General features: G+C 52.3%; 2 protein-coding genes across 8 annotated transcripts in view; one reads left to right on the forward strand and one right to left on the reverse strand.

Moving 5' to 3' along the window:
• Fkrp (fukutin related protein) lies at positions 1 to 7277 on the reverse strand. Of its 3 annotated transcripts, none has more exons than XM_006228414.5 (3): positions 7223 to 7277; positions 5553 to 5612; positions 7 to 2784 (listed from the first exon to the last, which is right to left on the reverse strand). In XM_006228414.5, the coding sequence occupies exon 3, from the start codon at positions 2741 to 2743 to the stop codon at positions 1259 to 1261; it is 1485 nt and encodes a 494-aa protein (XP_006228476.1). In that variant the 5' UTR covers positions 2744 to 2784; positions 5553 to 5612; positions 7223 to 7277; the 3' UTR covers positions 7 to 1258. The 3 variants fall into 3 exon arrangements, with proteins under 3 accessions (NP_001020849.1, XP_006228476.1, XP_006228477.1); XM_006228415.5 differs by having other exon boundaries at positions 5553 to 5615; positions 7223 to 7269; NM_001025678.1 differs by lacking the exon at positions 7223 to 7277 and having other exon boundaries at positions 1 to 2784; positions 5553 to 5602.
• Strn4 (striatin 4) overlaps positions 6425 to 26598 on the forward strand; it is a 25767-nt gene continuing 5593 nt past the window's right edge. The window contains exons 1-12 of one of the 5 annotated variants that reach the window (NM_001107480.2): positions 6425 to 7157; positions 12540 to 12643; positions 13041 to 13114; positions 14255 to 14333; positions 16394 to 16591; positions 18453 to 18594; positions 21707 to 21866; positions 22389 to 22502; positions 22829 to 22944; positions 24382 to 24557; positions 24633 to 24680; positions 25336 to 25457. In NM_001107480.2, the coding sequence (NP_001100950.2) occupies positions 6879 to 7157; positions 12540 to 12643; positions 13041 to 13114; positions 14255 to 14333; positions 16394 to 16591; positions 18453 to 18594; positions 21707 to 21866; positions 22389 to 22502; positions 22829 to 22944; positions 24382 to 24557; positions 24633 to 24680; positions 25336 to 25457 (1612 nt within the window). In that variant the 5' untranslated portion in view covers positions 6425 to 6878. Of the gene's footprint in view, positions 7158 to 12539; positions 12644 to 13040; positions 13115 to 14254; positions 14334 to 16393; positions 16592 to 18452; positions 18595 to 21706; positions 21867 to 22388; positions 22503 to 22709; positions 22945 to 24381; positions 24558 to 24632; positions 24681 to 25335; positions 25458 to 26598 lie in introns of those variants that run through there. The other 4 variants (NM_001161809.1, XM_063261295.1, XR_010051831.1 and 1 more) reach the window with 4 other exon arrangements.

Below are 26598 nucleotides of genomic sequence, written 5' to 3' on the forward strand. Positions count from 1 at the left end.
TTCATCTTGAGTTTTTAAACTTTAAAGTAGCATAATTTAAGCCTTATTTAACAATATACATACCAGTAGTAGCAGTTTGACATAATTTATATGCATAATGAAATGAGAATTTTTTAAACCTGTTTAAATGGCACGGCCACCGCAAGGCTCCATTTTGGTACTATTTCTACAACAGGATCTAAAGAGGAAGTGAAGTGTGGCCTTGAAACTGTGACCTGAATTCAAGTCCTCTACTGGCCACTTCCTAAACTATCTGGTTAACTGTCATTTTGGCCTCAGTTTTTCTCCCTGATAAATGGATGTAATAGCAGCTATCACTTCCGTGTGTATGCCTGGGCCCAGCAAGCTCTTTGTAACTGTGAGCTATGGCAAAGGTTTATCCCTTCCCGGAAGGGGGATGGGGAGGAACAGGTGCAGGGGACTGAAATAAAGAGGTAATATATTGGCCAGATCCCAAACCAGAGCCTGGTCAATCCTCCAAGAGCACGATGGGGTTAGAAGAAGCAGATACATCAAGCAGCACTCTTAAAAGGGAGGAGGGGAGGTGGCCAGTGCTTTCCCACCTTCCAGAGCCACTCCAAGAAAACCAGAGATGAAGGCGGTGAAGCAGAGCCTGGGGGCGAGGGGTGGGGCACGACCAGACAAGGGATCGGATGGACAAGATTATCAAAGATGAAAAGCGGGACAGACGCGCCCTCTAGTGGAGGAAGGAAGCACTAGCGCCAAGGGCACTGAGGATCCCTAAATACAAATGGAGGCATTCAGTATCTCAAATGAAACTGAGACTGGGTAACTAACTGGTCCGGGGCTACCTAAGTTGTCTGTGGTTAGACGGAGGCTGGCTGGTTTGTTCTCCGGACCTCACTTTCCAAGGGCCCACGGCTCTTGGAATATAGGGCAGAGACTATGCAGAGCCCTGAAGACTGGACTCAAATCCCTGGGCTTTTCCATCAAAGGCCACCACTTTTCTCCCTCATGAGGATGGGCTAGGAGGGCTTACACGTAGCCCCACCTCGAGGCTTAAGAGCCTATGTGTTGCTCCAGTCTTTGGGTTCTACTTCCTGCCAAAGTCAGACTTGTTCTGTGGGCTTCCTCCAATCTTCCTTGGCCAGTTCACCCGTTTTGTTTTTTTTTTCCCCTCCAGTGCACAGCCCCATTGTCCAATCACAAACTGGTTCAGATCCGTACAGAACCCGAGGCAAAGAACAGATTCCTGCACCCTGCAGTTCCCTTGGCCCCAGATGCGGGCATCAGGGCTTCAGCCACCTGTCAAGCTTAAGAGTGCAGGGTTGGGGTACTCCGGGTTCTCGATGACCCCAGGCCCAAACTTGAGCTCCAGGAAGCGGCGGTAGTTGTTAGGGGCCTGTGCCATGAAACCCGCAAAGGCCAGTGGGACCAGCGGCTGCAGGAAGTGCTCTGGGAACTCAACATCCTGCCGGTGGTCCAGCCATGTGTCCTTGGTCATGACCCCATTGCGTGGGTAGAAGGGCCACAGGTCCACGTGCAGGTGGTTGCTCTCGCTGTACTGCACTCGGAAGAAGTCGCCCTCCACCGCCTTCTCCCACACGAAGCCTCGTTCATCCACTACCGAGCCAGCCTCTGCGCCCCGCAACTGTTCGCAGTTGCCCACGTCCTCCAGGTAGATGCCCAGATCTACGTCGTAGTCCCACGGGATGATGTCGCCATGGCGGGCTGCACCCAGCAGCGAGCCGCCCTCCAACCAGTAGCGCACGCCTGCCGCCTCCAGCACGCCCACCACGTAGCGCGCAGTCTCCCGCAGTGCGCGCAGGCAGCAAGGTGGTGTCCAGCGGCCCTCGTACAGGTAGGCGGGTGTGTCGCCCACTACCGTACCGAAGCAGCGCGGGCTCTCCTTGCTGCAGCCAAACCACTCGAGCCGTCCGCCTTCCCAGCTCACCAGGCGGATACCAAGAGAGCGCAGCAGCGCCGCCCTCCGTGAGCGCCCCTCGCGTTCCGCCTTCCAGCGCGCGTGGGCGGTGGCCAGAGGGGGCTGGCGCGCCGAGGCGAAAGTCAAATCCAGCAACTGCACTGCCCAGCCGCGCAGGGCGGTCTGTAGGAAGAGGCTGGTGGCCAGCGGCCGTGCCAGGGGAACCGAGAGGTTGAAGAGGTCGCGGGAGCGCATCAGCAGCACCGCGTCGCCATCCAAAGCGTCGCAGCGGGGCGCGCTGGGCGCTGGGCCGTAGCGCGCAGTCCACTCCCTCAAGCTGACGTTCAGTGCCAGGCACCGCGCTGGGTTGGTAGTGGCGACCGGGGCGGCTACGAGGCGCGCGCTGCTTCCCCGGAGCGCCTCCACCATTCGCTCCAGATGTCCTGGTGACTCGGCCCGCGCTCCATCAGGCACCAGGGCCACGAACTCTGTGGCTACATATGTCTCCGGGCGCGAGGCCGCCGCTGACCGGTCCAGAGCTGGCTGGAGCAGGGCCAGGCGAACGTTGGGAATGCGAGGCAAGGCCAGGGGTGGGTAAGGGAGTGTGTCGGCGGCCACCACCACAGGCTGGGCTGGGTCCAGCTGCAGGAAGGAATCCACTAGCTCCGGCACCGCGTTGTCAAAAGCCTCAAATTCCCGAATCAGGACAGTGACTCGTGGACCAATGGCAGAAGTGCGGCGTGGGCCCCGGGTCCGGGAGTTTCTGGGCTGGTGTTGTAGCCATGACACATAGAAGAAGACTAGGAGGTTGAGGATGATGGCTGCTGCCAGGGCAGCCCAGCAGCGGGTGAGCCGCATGGGGCCTGATGTCAGACCCTAGCCAGGGCGTCCAGGGCATCCTGGGGAGACAGGATGAAAAGGGAGTCTGGGGCAAACTGTCAGCATTCCCTACCCTCCAACTCTCAGCTCCTCTTCCTGGATCTGATTTCAGGCCCTCCAGGAATTCTTGGTTCATGCCCCTGCCCTAGACAGACCACTTGAAAACATCACATCATCTGGGAGAGGGGAGGTGGTCAGTTCCCCACTCAACTACACAGTGAGTTCTTAGGCTAATGTGTGAGGGCCTGTTTTAAACTAAAGCCCAAAATTGAACCCGACACTCCTGCAGACGAACACACAATCCTGGTTGCTGCCAGATGGTGGAAGGAGAACTGTGAACTGTTTGATCCTGGGACTCTACCTATGCTAGACAAATACTCTACCACCAAGCCGCACTCCCAGCCCCTCACTGGTGGGTATAGGAAGGTGGTTTAAGCACACCCCCAGCACCCAGTTTTAGTTTTGCAAAGTAAAACACTTCTGTCGCCATATTTGACCAACAATGTGAGGGTGTTTAAAGGACTGTGTAGTTTCACACATTAGCCCAGGTTATGGAGAAGAGGCCAGCCTTGGACTGTTGGTCTTCCTGCAGCTACCTCCAGACTTCCGGATGGTTGGGTTTACAGTTGTGGACACCACGCAGTTGTAGATGTACTTAGTACTACTGAACTGTGTGTGCCAGGCTGCTTTAAGGTGATACATTTGATTTGATTTTATGTATATTAGATCACAATTTTTTTTAAAGATTTATTATGTACACAGCCTGCAGCCCAGAAGAGGGCACCAGACCTTATTATAGATGAGATATGAGCCACATGGGAATTGAACTCAGGTCCTCTGGAAGAGCAGTCAGTGCTCTTAACCACTGAGCCATCTCTCCAGCCCTGGATCAGCGTTTTTAAAAGCCATCCATAGTACATTCTGTAGTCCAGCCCTCAGAAGAGGCAGGAGGATGGGAAGTTCACAGCAAACATGGCTACATGTGAGAATTTCTGTCTCAAAGAAGCAAACCCAACCCAACCAAAACACAAAAGACAAAAGTAGGAAGAGGAGGGAAGGAGCAACAGTGGCTGCCCTTTAACTCCTACACTTAGGAGGCAGAGGCAGGTGGATCTCCATGAGTTCGAAGCCAGTCTGGTCTATGGAGTGAGTTCCAGGATAGCCAGGGCTATAGATGCTTTTTTTTTTTTTTTAATTTAAAACAGGGCTGGGAGCATGGCTTTGCAATAGAGGGCTACCCTAAAATTCACTGTCAAGGAGTTCCCTGGGGGTGCGGCTTTTAGTGGCATAATTACATAACATGGAAAGGTATCTCATGTTTCATCCACAGTACAATCATGAAGAAGGAGAAAAACAAACACAAAGGAGGGCTGGGGAGAGAGGTCAGCACTGTTCTTCCCTGGAATTCAGTTCCTAGCACCCACATGGCTGCCCACAATCATCTCTAACTCCAGTTCCAGGGGCTCTGGTGCCCTTTTCTGGCCTCTGTGGGCACCAGGCACATGTGGTGTATAGATATGCATGCAGGTAAAACACTCAAGACACTTAAATAAATCGAGGCACCCAGAGGTGAGGTCACTTGCTTAAAGTCATACATCTGAGAAGAGGGACATGGGATTTGATGTAAGAAGAAGCTAGTCACTAAATCATGCTTCAACTTGACTCTAATCCAAAAGGGGATCTCTATGACTCTGACACCAGCCTGGTGAACACAGACCTTGTCTCAAAAACAAAACACCCTAGGAAGCTGTCTTGTTGAGATGGGGTCTCGATAAGTGTCGAAGGCTGTCTTTGAACTAAGAACCTCTTGCTTTCTGACTGCTGGGATTACAGGCACATGCCACTGTCCACCCAACTGATTCTTTTTCACAATCACATATCCCGACTCTTTACGCCACAGATGATGGATGCTCTTAAAGCCGAATATGGCACGTGACTTACTGGCCAAAAGTCAGCATATCAACAAGTAGGTACTTTGTGCCAGGGTGTTTTGGGTTTGTTTGTTTTCAAGACAGGGTCTCAATGTGGGCCAGGTTGGCCTTGAACTAGGTATGTCGTTGAGGGATGACTCTGCTGCAAGGCAAGGGCCAGGCTGGGATTACAGGCACACAGCACCATCATCTACTAACGCTCTACCAGCTGAGGTGTCTCCTCAGCTCCAACCCCAGCCTGCAGATCTGAGAAGACAGGCGCACCAGTACAACTTAATGGTAAGGTAGGAGACCAGCAGGGGGGCAGGAGTGAGGAACATGGGGCCTTGTCTAGGAAAAGTGGTCAGGGAAGAGAGAGTGAAGCTGAACTCTTACTAGGTTTGTAATCTTTCCCTCACACATTACATGTGCTGGGTCTGGTGTTAAATGCTTGTAATCCCAGCGCCTGGGGGGGGGGTGGAGGCAGGAGGATTGAAATTTCAAGGTTATTCTTGACCACTGCTGGAGTTTGAGGCCAGCCCGGGCTACATGAGTCTGTCAGGAGCAAAACAAAACAACAAAAACGATGCTTAAAGATGGTCCAGCAGGTGCTTGACACCAAGGCGGACCTGAGGTTAGTTCCCAGGACCCAAACAATAGAAGGAAAGACTCAACCCCAGCAAGCTGTCCTCTGACCTCCACACATGCACATGCACACAATAAATAAGTGAGAAAAACATAAGTGTAAGTGTATCACTTGGAATTAGCCTGAGCCTTACCAACCACAACAGGTACAAAAAGGAGACCTTTCAGCAAAGCCTTTGAGGGCATAGAAAGGGCAGCTATCCATGTGATTACTGTGACATCAAGGATCTTACCTCCCTAGGTTTCAGGCTGAGGGTGATCAAGAAGAGTGGTTCCACCTGGGGTCATCTGCCCTGCTGAGGGAGGAGCCAGAAAACATCAAATGAGCCAATTCCTTGCAACAAAGTGCAATTTCATTCTACACATGACAGCAGCTTATGATGTCACAGACTCTTTTATCCGTTTGAAATCTATACCCTGGGTACCACTTCAGTTGTCTCAGGACTAGTGTGGTGGGTAGGATTCATCAACTGGAAGCTATAACTGTTCCTCTGCCATGATGGTGTCCAGAAGGGGCAGAAGTGACAGCATCTGTTACCATGACAAGCCCTTCTTTCCTAGACACATGCATCCTTTGGAGCTAATCCTAACATCCCCTATCTTTTTTTTGTTTTGTTTTGTTTTTAACATCCCCTATCTTACTGAACCTGACTGCTAGGATCACCAGACGGTGGGAGATTGCCCTCTTATAGTAACCAGAGCATGGCTTTGACTGCTTCTCATCTCCTTGGGAAATGGTCCAAGCTCTGTAACCATAGCAACTGTCCCACAGCAGCACTTGTCTTCTAAATAAAAACACCTGGTTGGTTTGTCGGTGGACCTCCCATATGGGAAGGGGAGATGGTTACCATGGTAATGCCAATTGGGTTGGCTGGGGGAGGAGTGGGGCAGAGGCATTCCTCTTAGAGGAATGTCTTTGGGGCTGGGTCTTTTTTTCTACCTGAGCACTAGGTGAGGGGAGGTTGCTATAGTAACTGATGAGGATAGGGTCAGAAGAACCACCAGGGACTTGGGTTACCTTAGCAACCTCCTCCTAGTGCAATGATAGTAGAGGTTTGGGGCTCCATGTATGCAAAATGGGAAGGGGCTGGAAGGGGCCTCCAGGTTGGATAGGGTTACTATGACAACCGACTTCCTCGGGACAGAGCCCACTCCCCACACCAGGTCGTCTGTTTTCTTTTTTTCTTTTTCCTTTTAGTAAGTGAAAGACACGGGGGTGTATTTGCATCTGGAGGGGATATTACTCTGACATTGGGGAGAAGGCAGAAAAAGTCCTGTCTGGTCTCACTCCCGCAAAGGAGACAATTGCGAGGGACCCTGGGTCCTTTGCCTTCGTTGAGGCAGCCCCTCTCCCTCCCTGTCAGCAACCTTGCGGTGCGCACCACCCGGGACGACCCCGGTGGGCGAGGCTCGCGCCCAGCCCCGTGCTCGTCTCCGCTCCCCTCGCCCGCCCAGTGCGCGCGCGCGCGCACACGAGGCGGGGGTGTGTAAGTGTGAATCTGCGCGTCCGCGCAGGCGCGCGAGGCAGAGCGGGCGCGCGGGCCGGCCCGGGGGCCTCCATGATGGAGGAGCGAGCGGCCGCCGCGGTCGCATCGGCCGCCTCCTGCCGCCCTCTGGGCTCGGGCACGGCTCCCAACCCAACAGCCGCGGCCCCAGCCTCCAGCCCTGCTCCTGGGCCAGGCCCGGTAGGTAAAGGAGGTGGCGGCGGAGGCAGCCCGGGCCCCACGGCGGGCCCGGAGCCCCTCAGCCTGCCTGGCATCCTGCACTTTATCCAACACGAGTGGGCACGCTTCGAAGCCGAGAAGGCCCGCTGGGAGGCCGAGCGCGCCGAGCTGCAGGTGAGCGCCGCCGCTGCCCTCCCGCGCCCCCCGCCCCAGCCCTGCCCGGCCCGGCCTCGCCTCACCCGCCGCCGCCGCCGCCATCTTGGAGCAATGGCCGCCGGGACGGCCGGGAGGGGGCGGGCAGGGACGGCGACCGGCCGGCGGCGGGGTCCCCGGGGCTTCGGGGCGGGCCGAGGACCGGTTCGGGTCAGAGGAGCTGAGCCGGGCCGAGTCTGTCGGTAGCCGCAAGTGGGAGTGATGGGCCCAAGCCTAGAGAGTCAGCGATGCGACTCGGGGGTCCTCGGGGACAGAGTGCTGAGAAAGTGGATGGGGTCTGGGCGAATAAATATGCCACACCTCGCCTCCGGATCCTAACCAGATGCTGGCTGTCAGGGTGGGATGGACTTGGTCTCTAGTGGGGTGACACACTCTTAATATCCACTGGGTGCAGAGAGTGAAGAGAGGAAGACTGGAAGCCAGGATGGGGTACCGTGGGGGAGTGGCTGGCCAGGAGCAATTGAAAGGTGGCTGTGTGAGGGCTTCTGAGGGTGGGAGGAAGCTTGATGGGAGGTGTCTCAGGATGAAGTGTGTGGCCTCCTGACCAAGAAGGACAGTTTGGGTATGTGTGGCTACAATGTAAGGTAGGGATCCTTTGGGTGGAATCACGGAGAGAGCAGAGGACATACTTTAGGCTCCCTTGGGAGAGATTGAGAGTGGGAAGCGACAGTTTGGGTGCTTGGAGGGATAGGGTTCCTGTAGGAAAGACTCAAGACTCAAGGATGTTAGGTAGAAGACCCTAAACTGTAGGGGCGTTTGTTGGGTGTATCCAGCGTGAAGACAGGAGCGCCTGTGGTGCTCACGGTGAAAAGAAATGGAGGTGCCTTTGGGTGATGAGGAAGGGGAAAAGACAGTGTGAGGAGGGACTCCATGAGAGAAGTGTTTGTATAAGGTCCTGTGAAAGGACTTGATGGTTTGTAGAGAAGAATGTGCCAGGTGATGGTTTGTGGAGTAGGAGTTGGGCTGGGCTCTGTGACCTTGAGCATGGTACTGTCTGTGGATAGTGGCCTTTCATATGTAGGGAATCAGAAAGGTGAGCACTTGAAGGCCTCTAGGGATGGGCCACCAGGAGTCAAATGGTTCCTAGGCTGGGATGTTATTAACAAAAACAGTCAGTGCTTGATTTCTGGCAACCCATCTTTCTGTTTCCAATGTGCTCTTTCCTGTCAGATTAAAATAGGACCCCACATAAGTGACTGATTCAATGTTTGTCCGTGGGGTGAATGCTGAGAGCGTTTGACTTTTGTGTCTGTATCTCCCATCCTTGAGAGAGAAATCCTTATGTAAGTGTGCCTCATGTTGTGCCCAACTCTAGCTCAGGCTCTTTCCCAGTATGCATCTCTTCAGATCTTCTCAATACCCCATTATGTAGGCAGGCCAATGTCATTACCTCACTCAGCAATAGTGACAGCAGCTGCTATTTATTCAGGGCATATTATGTGCCTGACACTGTACTAAGTGTTATGATAGATGCTATCATTTAATTTTTGTGGCATTCGGAGAGGGGAAATAGTATACCTTCCTCTCTTTTTTAATGAGCAGGGGAGGGAGATTTTTGCAGATCACAGCAGAGGTGGCAGTGCTGACCTGTGTCTTCCATCTCTGACACTGAGCACAGGTGAGAAAAGTCTCTAGGGAGGCTCTTAGAGGCCTCACCAGGTCACTGCAGCCTTCACAGCAGAGTTGGGGCTGAATCTTGGCCTCTGGAGCTTGACATGAGTACAACTGACAGCATCCACTGTAACGTCCTTGCTGTGTAGCCCCCAGACTCCACTCACTTTACAGGTGTGTGCTACCTCCTACTGAGAGATATGAGTCTCAACACTCACTCAGTAACCTTCTGTGGAACTTGTGTGTGTGCGTGAGGGGGGCACACACAAGTGAAAGAGAGCCAGCTCCAGCTGGAGCTAGTGAGGGGCCCTGTCTCAGAAACAAAGTGGAGAGTCCTGAGGAATGGTGTTTCCACACGTGTATGTATACAGATAACACAAGGTATGGCTTTGCTGGCAGTGTTTATCCTGTGAGAGAGTAACGTGGAATAGTGAAGTGGATGTGTTTATAAAATGATGATCGCTCTGCCTTTTGTACTTTTTACATTTTTATTTTTATTTTATTTTATTGTTTCGTTTCAAGACAAGATCTCACAATGTAGTCCTGGCACTCACTGTGTAGAACAAGCTGGCCTTAAACTCACAGAAATCCACCTGGCTCTGCCTCTGAGTACTGGGATTAAAGGTGTGTGCTGTTGTGGAAATGAGATGACACAATGCAGGAGTTGATTCTCTCCTTGTACCGTGTTGGTCTTGAACTGGAGCTCAGGCAGCCGCTTGGCAGCTGACACTTATTCTCCCAATCATCTCCTTGGCCCTCACCTCCTTTGCTGGCTTGCTTATTTGGAGGTAGTGTCCTGCTGTGTAGCCATGGCTGTATTGGAACTCCATATGTAGATCGGTAGATTAGACTAGCTTTAAATTCCCCTCAGCTCACCCATCCCCTACTCCCACTACCTCTGACTCCTGAGTGCTGGAATTAATGGTACTCACTCCTCATCTGCACACCCCCCCCCTTTTTTTTTGAGTCAGGTCTTTACTCTATACCTAGGGTGGCCTTGAACTCACAATCCTTGTGCTTCAGCCTCTGGAGGCTAGAATGACAGCCCTACACCATTACAGGAGTGACCTTCCTTTGTGATGGGTGTGCACAAGCACACCTCAGAAGCAGCATCCCTTCTCACCTACCTCTCTTCACCCAGCACTCACACCTTCTGAAGGGGGACTTCCATGAGACCCATCATGACTGGGCAGTGTCAGTACTGAGGAGTGGGCCCACTGTGCATCAGTGCCCAGGACACCAGTAGGAAGATGGCTGGTCAGAGCAAAGAAGAAGTGGAAGTGCACGCTGATAATAAGTGGAAATGTGTTGGGATGGGTCACTTCTGAGGAACAGAAGATGTGGCTTCTGCCTCAAAAGCTTCTAGACCAGCAGAATAGCCACTTTACTCAGGAGACTGCAGACAACTGCCTGCACTCGGGCATAAGTTGATTGTGTGCTTCTGAGAAGGGAGCCCTTGGGGGGAGAGGTCTGAACCTGATGTTCTTGAGATGGAGAGACTAGATGAGACATCAAGGAAAAAGGACTGTGCAGTTGTTCCTTCTTCCCCTCTGCCTCCTGTGGAAGCTGTCCCTGCCAGGGAGGAGCTGGGTGAGCTATAGGCTCCAGGCCACACACTGAATGGGAGCTTGAGAACTGGAGGTCTGCAGCAGGAGTGGCTCTGTGTTCAGGACTTTGCCTTAGAGAGGAGCAGCCTGGGAGAGATGGCAGCCCCAAGTCAGAGCTCAGAGTGTTGGGATCCTATGGATGGAGGGCATGGCACTTCCAGCTCACCTGCAGCCATCATAGAGGAGACTGACAGGCTAGTGCCAGCACTTCCATGTTTTGGTGGGATCCACTGTTCCAAGACACTTCAGCCACGTCTTCCCAGTTCTCCTTCCTCTTCTCTACCAGAGGAACTGTGAAGAGGACAGCACCATAGAGGGTGTTGGTGAGGACCCCCCAACTCAGCCATTCTCAGTTCTTCTGGGCTTTAAAAAAGTTTTCATTGCATTTTTTTTATTCACATGTTATTGGGTATTAATGCCACCATACCCAATTTTATGTGGTACTGGAGATCAAATTTAGGACTTCATGCATGCTAGGCCAACATATTAACATGTTTAGCCCAGTCCCAGGGTTTCTGTAGCTACCCCTTTTATTGGATACCTCTTCTTTGAGCTTTGCTAAATTCACACTTGGTTCTCCACATTGTAACTGTAATGACTTTGGTAACTTGTGCACCTGGTTGTTTTCTTCTGTGAATTCCCTGTGTTCCTCCAGTAGACATCTTGTTCATCTCAGTTGCCATGGTCCTCTCAACCTACTTTCTTCACTAATCCTAGTTCACATTCTGATGCAGCCTTGATGCAATTTTGAGTATCTTCAGTTTGCCCTGCCCTGTTGTCTCTGTCTTCAACCTACAGCTCTCTCCCTCCCTCAGCTAGCTAGCTTCTGGTCAGCCTCAGTTCTTTGTTAGCCCTGAGTTAAAATGCAGATGAGAGAGAGCAAGCCTGGGGCACAGGGACAGGGAGGATAGGTCAGGGCCCTGCTAGCACAAAGAGCAGCATTGCTGGATATCTGAATACTGCTTGGAGTTGGCCAGGTTAGCCTGTGAGCTTTTGGGGGAGCCCTAAGGCACTTAAGCAGATCTGTGGTGTTCAAGAAGTAGGGCCCTAGGAAGACAGACATCTACAAAGGCCTGGTTTCCCAAGCTTTCTTCCTGATGATGGGTTTTGGGTTCAAGGGTTAGGTCCCTTTGACTAGCTGGGCTTTTGAATTAATGGACAAGGAGAGAAAATGAAGAGAGGCAAAGACAGGGACTGACCCAGCAGCCCTCATGCAGGCTGGAGCTGCATATGAGGGACCCACAATGCTCTATTCTCTTAGCAGATGAAGACCCCATGAACTACTTAGTGTCTGCAGCAAATCAGCGGCAGAGCCAAGCCTGGCTTTTAGGCTGCCTTGCACTGGAACAGTGAAACCATTCTGAGAAAGCCAGCAAGAGCGCCAGGCTCTGGGTTTGGTAGAAGGCCTTCAAACATGATTGAGGAGCCACAGGATTCTGCCTTAAGGCAGTTGGTCCAGTGTCTCTAAATGACATGTTGACAGACTGGAGCCTACTGGGGCAGCCCAAGCTAGCAGACAGACAGATGAGCTTGGCAGGAACCATAAGCCATGTCTGTGGCATATCTCATGTCTTGGGCAGCATAAAGCTTCGAACAGCTTCTTCTGCATTGCAGTGGGAGCTGAGCCCAGCCTCCTACTCTTGTCCCTGAGTGCCAGAAGTTATCTTCCTACGCTTCCCAGCAACAGATGCTCTGAAGGAATAGTGGGACACCACCTCCACCAGCAACCATGGGACAACAGCTGATGGGGGGTAGTCCAGGGCTGTTAATACTTAACACCCCCAACACCGTCCTTGACCTAACTCCTCAGAAGGCTACAGCCAAGTCAGGCCCCGCTGTCCCTGTTTGAACTTTGTGGGTTAAAGGTGACTCCTCAGCTTTTTTTTAAAGGTAGAGTCTTAGCCCACACTGGACTTGAACTCATAGCAATCCCACTGTCTCAGCCTCCTGAATGCTGAGATTACAGACTGAGCTCTTTTATGGGTGACATACCTAGAGACCTTGGAGGTGGGTCCAGCATGTCATCCTTTCTCCCTGAACCCTGGCATCGCTGTAGAAAGGGGCTGGAACTGTGCTTGAATAAGGGAGACAGCCCTGAACCTGCTGTCCTCCTTGTCTGTCCCAGGCTCAGGTGGCTTTCCTCCAGGGCGAGAGGAAAGGCCAAGAGAATCTAAAGACGGACCTGGTGCGGCGGATCAAGATGCTGGAGTATGCACTGAAGCAAGAGAGGTGAGCCCTGCCCTGCCACAGAGGGCACTGTTCTGACAGGGCGGCAGGCTGCTAACTACTCTTTTGCCAGCAAAGGAAGTTTCTCTGCTGTCCTCTCCTCATCATCCCTACGAATATGTAAAGAAGCTTGTAGAGGGTGTGATTCAGACGCTAATAGTAGCATTAGGGCTTTGGCAAACCTATTATGTGCTCCAGTTCTAGACAACAGCTACCTTGCTTATTTTTGCCATAGTCTGATGGTGTGGCTGACTGTGGTTCTGGGAAGGAACTGAGGCTTCAGGAGGAGGGAGGGCAACTTTGAGAATCCTAGAGCTGATGATTGTGGGTCAGGGAGCTGATGAAGGAGGCCCTGGACTTCCTTCTCCTTTCTCTACTCATTTGTTTTTTGTTCTTTTAGGGCCAAATATCATAAACTGAAGTTTGGTACAGACCTGAATCAGGGGGAGAAGAAGGCAGATCTGTCAGAACAAGGTACCCACCCTTGTGTTCTCCCTCAGCCACCCCCGGCAGGCTGCTTGGCATAAAAAAGTTGCAGATGGCCATGGGGGGTAGGGGAGGAGGATAGAGTTGTATCCTCAGGGTCTCTGCCCGCCAGTCCTGTGTTAGACTGTGTCCAGCCATACCTGTCTGCCATCCTGCTGTCCTCCCAAGGACATGATAGCTGCCCCAGCAGCTCCTGCATCCTCCTGTTAGGAGAGGGAATGTAACTATGTATAGCGCGCTGTGGAGAGTGTAGGAAAAACGTCACTGAGAGGTGGTGTTGGCACTGGGTTGTCATTCAGTCGTTTACCACCCCCTTCAAATTGATATGTGAGGTGCTGGCTTCCTGTCACAGAGCAGGGCACAGCAGAGAGCAGAAGAGATGTGTGCTTGTTCTCCGGGCACTGGCAGCTTAAGCTTCTGGAAGGAGAGAACAGATGTCTTTGGGGGTGAGGGAATGTTTTCAGGTGAAGCACTAGTGTCTAGTCAGGTGGACCCAGTGGCAAGGGCACCAGTGTTCGTGGTTTTGCCAGTGATGTTTGGAGCTTGGTCCCGGGGCTCTGTGGAGTTCTTGCCTGCGGGGCTAAGGGAGGTCTTCATTTCATGCCATGCTTCTCCTACTTAAGCTCTTGACTGGGGTAGCCCAGGCATCCAGCCGGGACTTATGGATAGATGTCCAATGGATACCTCATGAGCAATGCACAGAGTGGGTTTCCCAGCCAAACTCACCTCAGCCGGAGAGGTAGAATCTTTAGCTGCTACCTTCGGTTCTCAGCATGGGAAACAGCTGCTTCAGGAAGGGCTCAGCTGAGCTGACTTCAGCCTGCTCATTTTCTAGAGCCAAACTACCCACTCCTTGCATAAGAAAGCAGCAGCCAGCCATGCATGTGGAGGCACAGCTCTGCTATTCTTAGCGGTGGTTGGCAGGGGCCAGTCAAGAGCCTAACAGTGAGGAGAGCTTCCAGAAGAGGAGTCACTTGGACGGGGAGTGTGGGTGGAGAGCACTCGGAAAGTGAGGACAGGCCTATCTATGATGGTGGCAGATTCAGTTAGACTTGATGTGAGAAGATGGAGGGAGACAGGAGAGTGTCTGTGCCCTGACTGAGACAGCCTCCTCTTCTCTCTCTCTAGTCTCCAATGGCCCTGTAGAGTCTGTCACACTGGACAACAGCCCATTGGTGTGGAAGGAGGGGCGACAGCTTCTGCGGCAGTGAGTGATGGGAGGGGAGGGACAGGCTGGGGCATGAGACTTCACAGCATACTTGGCTCAGGAGATAGGCCCAAGGAATCCACAGTCCTTCCTGTCCCCACTGGGACATGAGCTATCAGGATTCCACCCAGACAGCCTAAATGGCCTCCCCCCCCCCCCCGTGGGAACAGAGGGACTGCTTGCAGCAGGGGCACCCCCTAACACACACACACACACACACACACACAAACACACACCCCAAACTTGACCCTATGTGCCTCTCTGATAAAAGAGTAACATTGGGGGAGAATACTTTTAACAGAGTGAAATTAAATCATAGCAGTAGTAGTACCTGGGTGCTGTGGTTCAACACAGAGAAGGTAAGCTCTACTGGCCTCCCGTCTGAGAGGTGAGCTGTCTGCCTCCCGCCTGGAGAAAGGCCTCAGACACAGAGTCAGTGGGCCGCCAGCCTCTAACCAAATCTGGATTTTATTACTGTAAAGATGTTGGCATTTTAGGACATCTGAGAAGTAAACAATCTTATTCCTGAGGAATGTGGCCCTGTTCACATTTGTGTCTTTGTGTCAGTTTTCACATTTGGAGAGGTACTGGGTTCCTCAAGTGGTGTGTGCTCCATGCTGTGTAAGAACAAGGACTCTTTTTTTTTTTTTTTTTAACTGTCCCTGTGATTTGTAATGCTTTTACTAAGTATTGTCAAATCCCACATATAAAATTAGCTAGATTACATTATGGACTTAATGGAGTGGAGTGTGCGGCTTAAGAGCTGAGCCCTTGTCACTGGGACCAGGCCCTGGAGCCCATCCACAGCACCATGGAGATCACTATTATGTAATAGGCACCCCTCTGGAAAGCCAAAGGTCCCCGGAGCCATCTATCCTGAGGTGTTGTGTTGAGAGCTAAAAGATGAGTGACAAACCTCGGGAGACCAACCTTCACTGTCGTCAGCTTAGTATCTGCGAATCACTGCTAGCTTAACTGGGCACAAATTACCCCAGAGGGTTGTGAAAGCATGGACCTGGTGCTATATTCATGTCCCTCTGTCCTCTGGTACCCATGGGGTAGCCATCTGTAACTGATGGCTTGCTCCTGGTTCTCACTGGTGCCGAGACCATTTGTTAAATGCAGGGAGGGCCACAGTGAGATCTCAGGCAGGCACCCAGAGCCCACTTTTCAGATTGCCAGGCTTCTCTAGCCCTTTTGTCCCCTGGGGAATAAGAGCCTGGCCCACAACACAGGCATTGCAGAGGTAGGACAATCGAAGAAGGGCACAGGCATCCAAAGGGTCCTGCAGGAGCAGCAAGGCAGTGTTGTCCCTTAACTATGGAAGCCGCAGATACCCATGATTGACTTTTTGATCTTCTTTTTTTTTCTTTTTCCTTTAGGCCAGTCTCAGCTGGCTTCAGTTTTTTAAGTTGCAGAAGTAATAAATGCTCAGGTGTAGAAGTAAGTAGACCGCAGGCTGCGGATGTAGCACAGCGGTAGAGCGCTTGCCTCGCATGCTCAAGGCCCTGGGGTCCATCCCCGGTACTGCAGAAAAAACAGTGTACTCTTGTGTCCTGTATCCTCCCCTGCAGAGGTCACTGTTGCTCAGTTTATGTCTGTCTTCTAGGCATCCCGGAAGCAAGCACAGGGTGTGTCTGTGTGTGATAAAAACACACACACACACCATCACACTCTTCTTTCCATTTTTATAAAACCTGGACTCGCATGGGAACATGGAGCATCCACCATGTTCTCTGTGCTGCTGATCATAGCCATCTCTCTGTGGCGCTCTGCCTTTGTCACCTTCTGCCTAGCGTCCATCAGTGGACATCTGGCTGTTCCTGCACGTGGGCTCTCCCCTACATGTTGGGGACACCGTGTGCCATACATAGCAGCGTGCATGGGGACCAGGGCTTCTATTGATAAGTATTAGAAGTCAAGCTGCTGCTCAGGGTTGCTTCTCAAAAACTGCCATCTGCTCTTTGGTGGTCCCTCAGAAGGCTGCTGGCTTCTGTGTGGCCCCAGCAGTTAGCAGCAGCTCAATTCATGTGTTACCTGCCCTGGCTCTGCTCCCACAGGTACCTGGAAGAGGTGGGCTACACAGATACCATCCTGGACATGCGGTCCAAGCGTGTGCGTTCCCTTCTGGGCCGTTCTCTGGAACTCAATGGGGCTGGTGAGCCTGTCGAGGGGGCCCCCAGGGCTTCACCAGGCCCTGGGGGACTTAGCGGTGGCGAGTCTCTACTGGTGAAACAGATCGAGGAACAGATCAAGAGGTGAGACCCTGATTCATCAGGAACTTTGTTCTTCTTCCCCTGGGGAAGGCTGGGCAGGAAGTCAGGTGCTCCCCACTACTCTGCCCACTCGTCTAGATTGTGTTGTGTGCTTCCCCTTCAGGTTGTCGCATGACCTCTTTTCCTAGCTGCCTTTTCAGACCTTTGTGCGGGTTGGGGAAGATAGGGTTGGGGAGGGGGTGCCTGCAGAGGATAAAAACAGTGAGGCCTCCACCCTTGTGGCTCATTTTGTTCATTGTCCCATTAGTAGATGGCACCCCTCAGAAGCAGATATGTCGTTAGGTGATGCTAGGTGGTGCTATGAAGAATGTGGAGAGTAACAAGAGATCGTCACATGCTGGGGTCATAGCTACTCAAGAGGCAGAGGCAGGGGTTAGAGACCAGCCTGGCCAAAAAGGAGGAGGAAGAGGCGGGCATAAAGCCCTGATTTCCCTCCAACACACTCTAAACCAGACATGGAAAACAGCTCATGCCTGTAATCTCAGTACTCACGAAAGGTAGATCCAGGAAGACCAGAAATTCAAGGTCACTCTTGGCTTCAGAGCACATTTGAAGCCAGCCTGGGCTACATGAGACCCTGTCTTTTTTTTTTTTTTTTTTTTTTTTTTTAAAAAAGGTAACAAAAGTAGTGCCCCTCTTGGTGGCTGGGAGGGAGGGCCACTTTGTGGGGGTGGCATTTGACCAGAGAGTAGGAGAAAAGAGTGTTCTCTAGGCAAGGGAAGTACTAGAGACAGAGGGCCCAGTGCGTGTGGTAAGCAGGAGACCCGTGTGGCATGGCTGCTGCAGTAAACACATGAGTCTTGTGGTCTGTGGTGAGGCCAGATCAGGAGGCGGATCACAGAGTGCCTCCTAGGCCATGATAAACAGTGGATGCTTACCCACAGGGCTGTGGGGAGCCGTGATTTCCAGAGAGTCACATCATTTGACATCTTAGCTTGCTTCCAGGAGTGATTGAGGAAGCAGGGAGGGAGGCCAGGTGGGGCTTACTGTGCGATCCAGGCCAGGGCTGGTGGACCTTAGCAATGGACAGGTAAGAAATGTGCTCTTGTAAAGGACTTATGGGGAGGGAGAAGGAAAGAAGTGTGAGGGATGGACGGGCACCTCCAAAGGCCAGGACCCGAGGGGAACAGCAGGAGCTATTGTGCAGCTGTGTGAAGGTAAGGTGCTGTGTGTCCCACAAGAGCCCTCAAGATCTCTAGTTTACCAGCACACTGATGTGTTCAGGAAGGGATCCAACTGCGCATCCCGAGGGCTCCTAAAGCAAGAGAGCTAAAGGAGGAAGCAGCCAGTGAGGAGGCAGAGGTGGGTGTGGAAGGAGGAAGTCCTCAAAAGGAAGTGTTTCAGAATGGCCATAGAGGATGTTGTACATTGATTTCCATGGGAAGCAGTAACTGTCTTGGCAGTTCACAGCTCTTCTGTGACGGTGGACATCAGGAGAGAGGGCGGGAGTCTGTCTGTGCTGCCTGCATCTGGCATTGGGCCTGGCTCTCCTACGAGAGACAGGAGGCTGAGGAGGAACACTGCCTGTATGGTGGGGCAAGGCTCTCCATGTCTTTGTTAGTGGACGGTTGAAGAGTTGGAGGTGACGGAGTGTAGCAGAATGGCTGCTGCCTCTGGCTGATTGGGGCAGGAGACTGCTGGGCAGGACTATCTTCTTAGCCAGCTCATATCTGATTTGTTCCAGGGTTGGTGGTACACGGCAGAGGCTTGATAGGAGGCTGTGCATGCTCAAAGCCAAGGCTCCTTGGGGCTTAGGAGCTCAGCTATGTCTGGAGTTCCTCCCTGGGTTCTGTCACCTGGCAGGCAAGACTGAAACTCTCTCTGTCTGCTTCCCTGCTGGCAGGAACGCAGCTGGCAAAGATGGCAAGGAGCGCCTGGGCGGCTCGGTGCTGGAGCAGATACCCTTCTTGCAGAACTGCGAGGATGAAGACAGCGATGAGGATGACGAACTGGACAGTGTGCAACATAAGAAGCAACGTGTGAGGGTGAGCCTTCCACTGTTGACCTCTGCCCTGGTCCTCCCTGGCCCCAGATTGGGCCCCATCCCACCCTCCTGTCTATGCTCCTGCAGGCCAGCTCAGTGTGCTGATGCACTCAGGCTGCCTTCATTCAGCTATGTGCAGCACAGGCCCTCAGTATAGGTTTGTAAATGAAATAAATGTGCCTGGACCCAGGCCTGGGTGACCCCTGGGGAGTCAGTATGCTCTGGGGTCATACTGGTCTGCTCTGGTCTGCTGTTGTGGTCAGGACCTTTGCCTGTGGGCACTGACCTTGGAATAGCATCATGATCTTGTCAGCATGTCCTCACATCTGGCTCCCAGCACCCAGTGTGCTTGTGCCTTTTTCGCTCTGTACCTTTCTTCTTCAGAATTTTGTCCTTGGTCATGGGTGTGGCCTTAGTTGCCCATTGAGCATCTGCTGAGCCCTTCATAGCCCAGCTCTGAGCAGGTATGGACAAGAAGACCACAGTGGATCAGTAGTGGATAGGGGTGGTCACCTGTAGGAAGTGCTGAGGTGAAAGCAGAGACGCCTACTTTCCCACTCCATCCAGGCACCCTTCTCTGCCTTGCCTGGGTCTCCTAGGGCCACCAGGGATCTGCTTTGTCAGCCTCTAGAGCCTCTGGGTTCCCTCTCCAGGCCCTGACTACCCCTTAGGGTATGTATTGAGGAGGCTTGGCTTCCACTCTGTCTCCAGGTAACTAGCCTGGCTTAGCACAGGGCCCTGTCCTAATGGGATTCTGATGGGAGCAAAGCACACAGACCTGGGACCCTGAAGGAGGCAAAAGGATAAAAGGCATCTTTGAGTTTGTGGACTCTGACTTGGCCTCCTGGGTCAGATGCTGGAGTCCTCTGCACCCTACTCAGGACTGTCTTTTCTCGTGGGGGGGTTCGGGGGGGATGGAGGGGATATGAATGTGTGTTGTGGTGTGTTTTGTGTGCGTGTGTTCCTGTCTGTGCAGGTGCTCCTTATCTGGAGGCCAGAGGTCTGCTTCTTCAAGACTTATCTGTCCTGTGGTTTCTTGTTTTGTTTGTTTTCATTTTGTGTGTTTTATGTATGTATGTATGTATGCATACATGGATGGATGGATATATTAGTCTGGGTTTTCTAGAGGAAGAGAACTAGTGGAATAAATCTATAGGTAGACAGGCAGGCAGGCAGGCAGACAGACTGATAGAGTACAGGCTGTGTTCCAGATTGTCCAACAATGACTGTCTCTCAATGGAAGGTTCGAATCTAGTAGTTTTGCAGTTTACAAGGCTTGATGTCTCAGTCTGTGGTCATTAGTAGATGTTGAAGTCAGAATATGTCTCAGCTGCTCTGCAGTGCATACCGAATTCCTGAAGAAGTAGACTCTAATGCCGCTGAGGGAATAAGCTTGTTAATAATTGCAAGCATGCCGAGAGCAAACTTCCTTCTTCCATGTCCTTTTTTATAAATTGTCAGCAGCTGTGGTCCAGATTTAAAGGTGGATCTTCCACATCTCAAAAGATTTAATCAGGGCTGGAGAGATGGCTTAGAGGTTAAGAGCACTGTCTGCTCTTCCAGAGGTCCTGAGTTCAATTCCCAGCAACCACATGGTGGCTCATAACCATCCGATGCACTCCTCTGGTGTGTCTGAAGACAGCTACTTGTATATAATAAATAAATCTTAAAAAAAAAAAAAAAGATTTAATCAAGGGCAGTTCCTCACGGGTGTGCACAGCTGCTTTCGTTTTAGTTAATCTCAGATGTGGCCAAGTTGACCAATGATAGCTATCAGAGTATTTATTGTGTTTTGGACAAAGGGTTTCTCTAGATTATCCTAGATTATCCTCGAGCTTAATATATAGACCAAGACAGCCTGCAGCTTAGAGATAGCCTCCTTCCTCTGCCTCCCGAGTGCTGTAATTAAAGGCTTAAACCACAATACCCAGTTAACCTTGTCTTCCTGAGGTAGACAAGTCTCTCACCGTACCTGGGCTTGTTGATGAGTCTCCAGTCTGGCTGACTAGCAAGCCTCAGAAATCTTGTTTTCCTCTCCTCAGCACTGAATTGCAAGTATGTGCTGCCCTAACTATCTTTCTATAAGGATGCTCGGGATTGAACTTGGGGCCTGATGCTTGCTTGGCAATCTCTGTCACTTGAGCCTGTCTCCCCAGCCTCTCAGGACACATTTTTAAGTCCGAATTCTGTTTTCTCTGGGAAGTGGCCCTTACATCCTCTTAGCTCCTCGCAGCAGATACAAGTCTTCACTTTAGTTTGATTTTGTTTTCTGTGGTTCTGGTGATCAAGCCCAGGACTCAGCACTTGCCAGGGCAAGCACTCTGTCACCCAACTTCAGCCCATTTATTTGCTTTTGAGGCAGGGTACCATACTGTAGTTAAGGCTAGCCCAGAACTCTTAGCCACGCTTCTGCCTCAGCTTCCTGAGTACTAGTTGAGGCATGAGCCATCACACCCATCCTGTCCCCGGCTGTCGTATATTGCTGAGGCGTGTCCTGTTCCCTGTACTTGTCCCCTGCCCCATGGGCTCACTTGTGTGGACACCTAGATCTAGACCCTGCTCTACCCGGGGAGTCAGTTGTGCCCTGGGGTGCCACTGTCGGTGCTGGCCAAGGGTTGGGCCCAGTTTGAATTTGTGCACCTAAGGCAATCAGCTTTATTCTGCTTAGCTTGTTCCCACACATATAGGCTGGGAAGAAGGGCTGTAATTTGAGTCACTGTTCACAGGGCTGTGGGGCAGAATGAAGCCATGTCTGAAAGCTCCTCCATGAGTCACTGATTCATGCTCATCATGCTCAAACACACTGCTTGGTGACAAGTGTGTTGTGGCTGTTAGTTTTATGCCCAGAGTGGAGGAGATACGGGCTTCTGTGTGTGTCTTATCTACCCCTAGGGTTGTACCATATGCCTTCCTGAGAGCCATGTGCTGGGGAGGGCCTCAGCAGAGCTGTGAGGAGAAATGTATGAGTACCCAGTGCTGGAGGTAGAGGAGGGCCCAGTACATAATGTCTAGATCGGCTTTCGGAAATGAGCTAATGGCTTCCCTTTTCCTGGGAACCAGGTGGGTTTGATTTCTGGACTCCAACTCCTATCCTCACTCCTTTTCCGTACCAGCTCCCATCCAAGGCCCTAGTTCCTGAAATGGAGGACGAGGATGAAGAAGATGACTCAGAAGATGCCATCAATGAGTTTGATTTCCTGGGCTCAGGAGAGGACGGAGAGGGGTCTCCAGACCCTCGACGCTGTGCTTCAGAGGGGAACCCCCATGAGCTGGGTAAGCTGAGGACTAAGGAGAGGCCTGGCTAGGGCAGGCTCTGACCCTGCATGCTTCACCTGCTTCCTGTCCAGGGCTCTGCCCGGACGGATACGTTTCCTGAGGTGGGTCAAGGATAGCTCAAGCCTCAAGTCAGAGGCAGGCCCTTATTCTTCCCTGGAAAGTCCCTGCAAGCTATATTCACGCAGCTCGGCCAGAAGTCAAGCTCCGGTCCTTACAGCAGCTGACCAGTGCCTGTCTAGCCCAAGTACAGGGCAGAATGAAAACGAGGATGAAGAAGGGGGTGGGCTGTGTCTTCCTGTCTTGTGACTCCTGCCCAGAAGGGGTCCTTTGGGTCTAGAGCAGGGCCAGAATTTGCCTGCCCCCTCTCACTGGGGCCCTGCCAGTCTATCTCCACAGTCAGTCCCTTCCTGGGGCCAGGGCTTTCTCCCCAGTTGTAGGAAAGGCGGTGGCAGTGCGGGCCTTCCCTGAGAGATTGGGTAGAACTGGTGGGCGACTCTTGCTCATCCCTCTTCCATGCAGAAAGCCGTCGGGTCAAACTCCAGGGAATTCTTGCTGACCTCCGGGATGTGGATGGGCTGCCCCCAAAAGTGACTGTCCCGCCTCCTGGCACACCCCAGCCCCGGCCTCATGAAGGTAATCTCCAGCCTCACATTCCAGTCCCTTGGGGTCCACGACAGAGGGAGGCTGCAGAGCTAAGCCTGGGGCTTCTGTGTCCTCAGAGGTAAGGCCCAGCCTCCAATCTGCAGCCTCCCTGTCCCAAAAGGTTGTCTGTCTGTCTGTCTCCCTCTCTTTTTGTCTGTTCTCCCTTGTCTGTCTGTCTGTCCCTGTCTTCCTTTCCAGCTGTGATTCTTGATCCTGTCTTCCTGCCTCTCTTCCTTGCTCCTCATCTTTTCCGCTCTCTCTGCCTCTTTCTTCTTTCCCTGGCCCTGTCTCCCCCGCCCACCCCTCCCCCCTACCAGGTTCCTTTGGCTTCTCCTCAGACGTCTTCATCATGGACACTATCGGGGGCGGGGAGGTGAGCCTGGGGGACTTGGCAGATCTCACCGTCACCAATGACAACGACCTCAGCTGTGATGTAAGTTGTTGGGGTGCCCCATCAGTCCTTGGCTCAGCTCTGACGCTGTGACAGGCCTGGGTTCTGTCCTTTCCATGTGAGGACTGTGAGAGGTCGTTCCATAGCTCCCATGGGCAGCTTAACACATCGTGCCTTTCTAGAGGGTGCCTGGGAAAGGCCTGCACCGTGTGCAGGTCTTCACTCCACGCCCTCCCTCTTCGGGGATGTGGGGAGATGATTGTCGGCCATGCTCCCCCACTCAGGGCACTCTGTTTTGAGTGGAACAGCTGGGCTGGAATGAGGAACCTCATGACTGGCATTCTGTGCTGTGTATCTTGGATGGGTCATTGGGACTTTCTGGGGTGGGTTCAGATGCATTTTTCCAGGACAGCAGATCAGGTTATTGACTGCAGTGAGGTTGGGGACATGTGGAACCTGTAGAAGAGAGGCTAGGCAGGATCTGCCTGGGGTTGTAGTGCAGGGTTCCTCAACCTGCCCCACAGTAGCCCTTCAGAGCGGGGGGGACCCACTTGAGCACAAATCTAGTTCCTAAGAATCATAGTGGAAATTCCGGAGGAGTACAGGGGAAGGGGGTCTGAGGGTGCTGAGGCTTCCCTGACAGCTCATGGTGTCTCCCAAACCTGGCTTTCCACTCAGCTTCACCTTGCAGGACACATGCTTCCAGAGCATCTCTCCTGGGGTCTGAGGGCTCTGTTCCCCAGACTCCCCTGTCCTGGAACGTGTTTCCTAAGCCATAGTCGTCAAGGGTTGCTCCCTGGGGCTGTGTAGCTTTGGGACCTATCTCTGCAGTCATTCTGACTTCCCCCAATCCCAGCCCCTCAGAGAGGCCAGGAGCAGATGTCATTGCACTGCTCATCAGCCTCAGGTAACTCCCATCACCCAGGGCTTTGCTTCCGATGAAAGAAATTGGTAGTTTCTAAATGGGACCCACTGTTCTGCCTGCCTTGACCTTTCTGGCTTCCTCTTATGTGGCATGCTTCTGAATTTTGTATATCCCAACCTTGCTGTCTCCTGCCTCAAGTCCTTTGCATACTGGCCTTGTTTCTAAACTTCCCCTTCCCCTTCCCTGGTTCTGGTTAAGTCCTACATATTTGTCACTACCTCATGAGAGCCTCTTTGTCCCTGCAGAGGAGGCTTGGGTGCCTTGGTGCCCCTTCCTCATACTCAAGAGTTTCCGGTTTTGTGTGTTTAGGAAGGACCCACCTCTCTTTCCTAGGGGCCTCTGAACTGTGAGGCCCCAAAGAGTGAGGTTCCTTTGGCCTTTCCAGAGCCTTCCTTGCTGCTAAAACCTGAGTGTGTGTGAAGGGCTCTTCTTAGGCACACAGAAGGAAATGCCAGGTTGGGGCCAGTCAGTTCCAGTCTAGACGGGTTGGTTGTCAGTGTCCACATGAGTGCTGGGACATCCAAGAGGACACTGAGGCAGCTCCCCATCCCCAGCTGTCTGACAGCAAAGACGCTTTCAAGAAGACATGGAACCCCAAGTTTACTCTCCGCTCACACTACGATGGCATCCGTTCCCTGGCCTTCCACCACAGCCAGTCAGCACTGCTTACTGCCTCTGAGGATGGCACACTCAAACTGTGGAACCTGCAGAAGGCAGTTACAGCCAAGAAGTAAGGGTGCCACCCTGGAGGGTGCGGGGCCTTGGGACCTGAGGTCCTAGTGACGGGATTCCTCTTTTCCCACAGAAATGCTGCACTGGATGTGGAGCCAATCCATGCTTTCCGGGCTCACAGGTACGGAGATGCCTGAGCCTGCTCTAAGCCCTGCAACCCGGCAGCATAGAGTGGGCTGTTGCCTGCTGCCCTGGAGACCTGGAGACCTGGAGCAGTGGAGACTCCATCCTGGGCCCCCATACAGTGGAGCCTTGGGCACATCCCTTACTCAGGGAACATGTGTTTTCACTGAGGCCCCTAGAGCAAAGGTGCCAAATTCCCATGGAATCCTTAAGATATACCTAGGAAAGGAGACTGATTGATGGGAGGGCTCCATGGGTAAAGGCACTAAGCTTGACAACTTAAGTTTGATCCCCAGGACTCGTGTGGTAGGAGGCGAGAACCAACTCCAGAAGTTGTCCTCTGCCCTCCACATGCTCACTGTGATGTATGGCAATATGTACATTTATATGATGTTTAAAAATAACTAGGAGAGCCAGACATGGTGGCACACACCTTGAGTCCCAATATTTGGGAGGCAGAGGCAGGCAGTTCTCTGTCAGTTTAAGGCTAGCCTGGTCTATAGAGCAAGTTCCAGGACAGCCGAGGCTACATAGAGAAACCCTGTCTTGAAAAACAAAACCAAAAGCTAGGAGAAATAAATCCTCAAGCTCCTATGAGCAAGGAAGGCTTGAGGCTTAGCTGTCTTGCATCACCTACCCTTTGCACCCTCCAGGGGCCCTGTGCTGGCCGTCACCATGGGCAGCAACAGCGAGTACTGTTACAGTGGTGGGGCTGATGCCAGAATCCACAGCTGGAAGATTCCTGACCTCAACATGGACCCATATGATGGTTATGGTGAGGACAGACCCTGCCCATTCCCTCCTCTCCCAGCTCTGGGAAGTAGCACTGTGGAGCTCTTAGTCTGGTTTAGTAGTAGTGGGTGGGGCACAGGGAGATGAGGCAAGAGCCGTGTTGGTCATTTGAGGGTCAGTGTGAGCTGGCTGTTGGGGAGGCAGAGGCTAGCCTGGATCAGGGTTGGAATGGGCTTGGTTAGCTTGGTGGACTGTGTTGAGGACCAGCTCAGGTCTTATTGTGGGTCAGGGGTTTGTTAGAAACAGAGGTGGTGAGCTGAGGGGCATTGGCAGGACCATAAATGGCAGGGAGTCCAGGCTTTGCCCCTTAGCCCTTTAAGAGTTAAGTGGAGGAGCTGGAGCTGGGGCTCAGTAGGTAGAGTAGAGCCCTGGGTCCTGTCGCAATACTACATGAGCTGGGTGGGTCAGAATCCTAAAGTCATGGTTGGTTACATGGGGAGTCTGAGCCTCCACTACATGGAATTGTATCTCAAAGACAAACAAAACAAAACAAAAAACCAAGACATAAATCTTTTTTTTTTTGGTTCTTTTTTTTTGGAGCTGGGGACCGAACCCAGGGCCTTGCGCTCGCTAGGCAAGCGCTCTACCGCTGAGCTAAATCCCCAACCCCGACATAAATCTTTAATCCCAGCACTCAGGAGGCAGAAGCAAGCCAAGCTCTGCCTTCAAGGATAGCCTGGTCTACATAGCAAGTTCTAGGCCAACTGGAGAGCTACATCGTGTCTCCAAATATAATTTTTTAAAAAATTGCTGGTTCATCTTGTAATGGAGCAGTAATGGTAGGAGGGATAACCACAGTCACAAGTTCAAGACCAGCTTGATTATGTGGTGGGTTTCAGGCCTTCCATGCTACAGATCAATCAAGCTACTGTCTGGACATAGTGAGTCCTTATTGGGGTTGAGGGGGGAGTTTTTTCTACCAGGAGAAAAAGTTAAAGAGGAAATGGTAGTCTTAGTGCTCAGGAGTCTGAAGTAGAAGGAATTTAAGGTCCTGGTCAACCTGGTCTACATAGAAAGGCCTTGTCTCAAAATTGCACACTACATAGAATCAGCAAGATGGCTTAGCAGGTAAAGACACCTGCCACCACTGCTGATGGTCAGAGTTCAGTCCCCAGAACCCACAT

The sequence above is a fragment of the Rattus norvegicus genome, chromosome 1 (genome assembly GCF_036323735.1).
Source record: "Rattus norvegicus strain BN/NHsdMcwi chromosome 1, GRCr8, whole genome shotgun sequence".
Lineage (NCBI taxonomy): Eukaryota > Metazoa > Chordata > Mammalia > Rodentia > Muridae > Rattus > Rattus norvegicus.